Raw genomic sequence first — 4,301 nt, 5'->3', positions numbered from 1 at the left:
TAAGCTCGTCAAACATGGAAGGCGTTTAATAGAAGATGGCAACATCACAATTATCAGCAGCGCCACACAAACACATTAAAAACGCATTCATGCCCACTTCCTGCTGGGGAATATGGCCGTAAGTCGCATTATCACCAGTAAAATTCAGCCACAAACACAAACAGGAAGCTCAAGTCAATCAGTGCATATTGGCCCGGCGGCCATAAAAGCCATGGCATCAAATTTCGAAAGCACTTTCCCGAAAATTCAGTGTCAGCCTCTGAGTCAGTGGTTATGAAGGAACGTGTCTTGAAAAGTACTCTCATCTCACTGTCAGGTAGAGACCAACCCCATGTGGATTTATCAAGTCCCCTTGTTATGCCAAACAAAATGGCTGCTAATTCTAATGCTGCTGCTGTTCATCAGGATCTCTTTTGGGGCTGTCAGGGAAAATTACAGATTACACGGATGGTAACATACATACATCAAGCCAAGAACATCGTGTCAACAACGTCTTAAATCCGATGATGGACCAGATGGTTCTTTTCTCGCAGGACAGTTCCGAGAGAGCTATTTACATATACTTCATAACTGAGTCTGTGGTCCAGTGATCTCGGATGAGAAATTAAATCATGGCCACCACCTCATTTTTGATGACTGGTAGAGAAGTGCTTCGAGTACCGGAATTAGTCATGGTCGTTGTTGTTGTTGTTCCCAAACCAAAGTCAACCTTCAAGAGTCTTTTCTGCAGGCACTTGGGAAAGAAGACTGTAACATAGGCGTCTTTAAAACCGGAGTTACAGAAGCAGTAGACCAGTGGATCCAGCAGGCAGTCAATGTAGGACAGCACCATCAAGGCATCATAGACCTGGACCACCACGTTCTCCATTTCTTCCGGTTTGTCCAGTAACCTCACAGCCAGCAGTATTGCCCGGGAAATGGCGCAGGGCAAGAAGCAGAGCGCGAAGACCACCACCACCGACATGACGACGTAAACCGCTCGTCTCAGCTTGGTTTTCTCGCCCACAGTTTTTTTCCTTAGACGATTAACGATGCGCACAGTGCAGTAGACCAGGATGATGAAGGGAATTAAAATCTGTGAGAAGAACACAACCTGGAAAAGAGAGAGATGATGCTTTTACACTCCAGCCCACCTAGTGGATGGCATACTTAACGCATCTCTTAACACTTTACACACAAACATTTTTTTTCCCATATTATCTATCCTTTTCTTTTACTCCTCCCCATATCACAATCCATTCTGTGTATTACTGCCATAACACCCACTTGTTGAATGACCAACCTATACCCGCATCTGCCCTCCCCCACCAACCATTGTTCTACTTACCAACATCCTCTGAAAAAGTCAATATATTTGTAACTAAGGGTGGTTAGTAGGTTGCCAGATTTTCTGATGAAGTGCATCCCCATGTCTACTGCACTCCTATCAACAACCTTCTAAGCCAGGGGTGGGCAAACTCGGTCCTCAAGGGCCGCAGTGGGTGCAGGTTTTTGTTCCAACCAATCAAGAAGACACCTTTTGACCAATCAGGGGTCTTAGGAGTGTAATCCGTTGATTGTCAGTCTGGTGTTGCTTGTTTCAGCTGAAACCTCATTGGTTAAAATGTGCATGCTCGATCGTTTGGAATAAAAACCTGCACCCACTGTGGCCCTTGAGGACCGAGTTTGCCCACCCCTGTTCTAAGCGGTATACCAACTTACCATATACACGATTTTACAAATCTACCTTACTTTTGCTACCCTACCTACATACTGTGCTATTTATCAAGTGTAAAAAAAGAGTACCTCTCTGATTGTGTCCACCACATCATGCGCCTGAGTCTCATTCTTTCGTCCATGACTGTTGCAGCACTCGAAAGTATTGAAGGTAGTCGGAATGGCAAGTGGCAGCAGCAGCAGCCAGATGACGATGGAAATCAGGGGGGTCTTCTTCAATGCTCTGACAAAGTTTTTCCTGCCCAGATGGACCACGTTGAAGTATCGGTCAAGGGTCAGTGTGATGAGGAAGGCGATGCTGGCGCCTCGGTTGAGGAAGAGCATGAAGAGCATGGGTTTGCACACTGCTTCGTCATCACTGCGCCGCTGGCCGTGCTGATAGTGGTAGGCTTTGATGGGCAGGCAGACCACCAGCAGGAGGTCCGCAACCACAATGTTGAATAGGAAGATACTTTTGTTCTTCCAGAAGCTGAACCTGAGATGGTAAAGATGGAGAGAGTTGTTGCTTACAATCACGTCTGGCTTGAGTTTTGGTATTCAACTATTAAGTATTTCAAGCAACTCTGTTCACCCCGGTTCTGTTAAAAATGTGGCAAAAGTGGTACCTTGATTCTAACACCCTTTCTCTCCAATCCAACCATTACCACAGGTACTCTGTTGGGCTCAGCTTTTGGCTACACCTTTCCCACTGGTTCCCATGAGCAAGTTAAGACACACAAAAACATACACTTGTCCGGTGACACCTGTGGTCTTCCCTTCGCAACCTCCTAGTACACCATTTAATTACGAGTTCCCGTCCAACTCCCGGATACGTCCATCGTCTACAAGACACAATAAGGTCTGAACCTCATCCACGGACCACTCAACAACTTTTCTTACTTACTTCTACGTACTTCATTTTATTTAATGGCGGGTTTGTTTCTTGTGTTGGGAGTCTGAGTCTCTCTTCCGTGAAGTCACCCTCTGACCAATCGGTGGGTGGCAGTGGGTCGACATCACTTTTTTAATACTCGCTTGGAACCGCAGCAGAAAAGGTATAATGGTACCTACTTCGACGTACCTTGCTGGTAGAAATGCAACACGAAGTAAGAATAGAGCTGAGCCAGAGTAAAAAGGCTATATTACACCCTCAGGTGTAGGTTCAACAAATCTAGTCGCTGTTTGCAACATGTGGGAATCTTGATAGCCTGAGGGAGTTCCTTTGAAGTGACTAAATTTAACTGGATAAGTGACTCAATTTATTTTGGTGTAAAAGCTTAGTATTGTTTAACCTGAACATGACTCAACAACCCCGAGCCCCCTACTGGACAAATCAATGCAACCTTCTGACATTCAGTGATCAGGAGATCAAATGTGATGCAAAAGATTCTGTTTCTGATCCACTTTAATGAGTTTGCTGTAGGTTGTTGTAGGTCGCCGTGCTAACTCTAAAGCAGCAGGACGGCTCCCCAGCGCACCGAAACACTTTGACTTATCGTAAACGATAACGATCAGTTAGCATCACTGGCAATATTTCCATTTCTCCTCTGGTACATTTGTTCGTCTGCAGGATGAAGGCTCGGAGCCCCAGAGATCCGTAATGTGAGACTCGTTTATCTTGATTCTCATTAGAGCTCTTCGCTGCCTCACATCAGGTGCTCTCCAAACACAACAGCGACTGAAATTGGACCTGGAACTTCGCTGTACTGAACCGCGCTCCTTATTTGCACTTTCAGAGCCGGAACGTTTCCGGAGGTTTTCATTTCTGCCTTTCTCAGAATTCCCCAAAAAGTCACGTATAACATACTGACTCTGTCATCCATGTACTTTCTAAACTCCAAAAGTAAGACCAGCGACGTCAAAAATCAGCACCTTTGAGTGACATCAGCGTGACATTCGAGTCATGTCAATTTAGGCACTTGTTTTAACTCGCATCACTTTAACAAGTTTGTTTTGATACATTTATACATTTTTGTTTGACATCAACAAGCATTTTATTGCTCAAAACGTTTTGTGTGTGTGCAAAATCATATTTATTCATCATTACTCTAACTTTTTTTTCCTCTCCCTTTTTTGTGTTAATTTATTCCTATTGTGTGTCCAAGAGTTACTACACTGTTTTAGAAGTTTAGCTGTTTCTGCTTTATGCGTCTTTGAGAAACATTTCCTCTTTTTCTTTTGTTTCTTGTTGTGTCAAAAACCTGTGGTCACCTGTTGTGTGTCTTTTCTGTAAACGCCATCCCCCCCTAACAAAATTAATGATTTGAAGAATGAGAGAAATCTTAACCTCCCAGAGGTCATTTGTTTGTCACACTTTGCTCTTGAACGTTCAACCTCATTTTCTTGCTGACGTAGTTTAATAAGTGTGTCGTCCGTCTTGTTACCTGAAGATGAAGATGTAGAGCACGGTCAGGTTGAGCGGCAGACCCAGCAAAAACTCCCCGATCATCAACCAGGACAGGATGTCATACGTCGTCTGGTTGGTGGTCCTGCAGTGGTCCACGGTGTGATCCACGGACATGGCTCCTTGCTGCGTTAAAGCACGAACCAGAGCCAAGGATGTCAGGAAGACTCAAGTGAGAAACAGCAGCAGCTTAAGAAGGTCT

The 4,301-nt window shown here is 44.7% G+C and overlaps 1 protein-coding gene across 1 annotated transcript; it reads right to left on the bottom strand.

The window, feature by feature from the left end:
* LOC148067871 (12-(S)-hydroxy-5,8,10,14-eicosatetraenoic acid receptor-like) lies at window positions 1-4,301 on the bottom strand. Its single transcript, XM_087805667.1, has 3 exons — window positions 4,080-4,301; window positions 1,786-2,191; window positions 1-1,093 (listed from the first exon to the last, which is right to left on the bottom strand). The coding sequence occupies exons 1-3, from the start codon at window positions 4,214-4,216 to the stop codon at window positions 605-607; spliced, it is 1,032 nt and encodes a 343-aa protein (XP_087661793.1). The 5' UTR covers window positions 4,217-4,301; the 3' UTR covers window positions 1-604.

Source organism: Callionymus lyra, chromosome 13, assembly GCF_982586985.1.
Source record: "Callionymus lyra chromosome 13, fCalLyr1.hap1.1, whole genome shotgun sequence".
Taxonomy (NCBI): domain Eukaryota; kingdom Metazoa; phylum Chordata; class Actinopteri; order Syngnathiformes; family Callionymidae; genus Callionymus; species Callionymus lyra.
The sequence above is the reverse complement of the archived record's forward strand: the minus strand, read 5'-3'. Positions and strand labels throughout refer to the sequence as shown.

Excerpts from the sequence above, each read along its gene's own strand:
- LOC148067871 (XM_087805667.1), bottom strand. The coding sequence starts at position 4,216 with ATGTCCGTGGATCACACCGTGGACCACTGCAGGACCACCAACCAGACG. Across the intron at positions 2,192-4,079 it reads CTCTACATCTTCATCTTCAG|GTTCAGCTTCTGGAAGAACA; the intron begins GTAACAAGACGG and ends TTACCATCTCAG. Across the intron at positions 1,094-1,785 it reads TGGTGGACACAATCAGAGAG|GTTGTGTTCTTCTCACAGAT; the intron begins GTACTCTTTTTT and ends TCTCTTTTCCAG.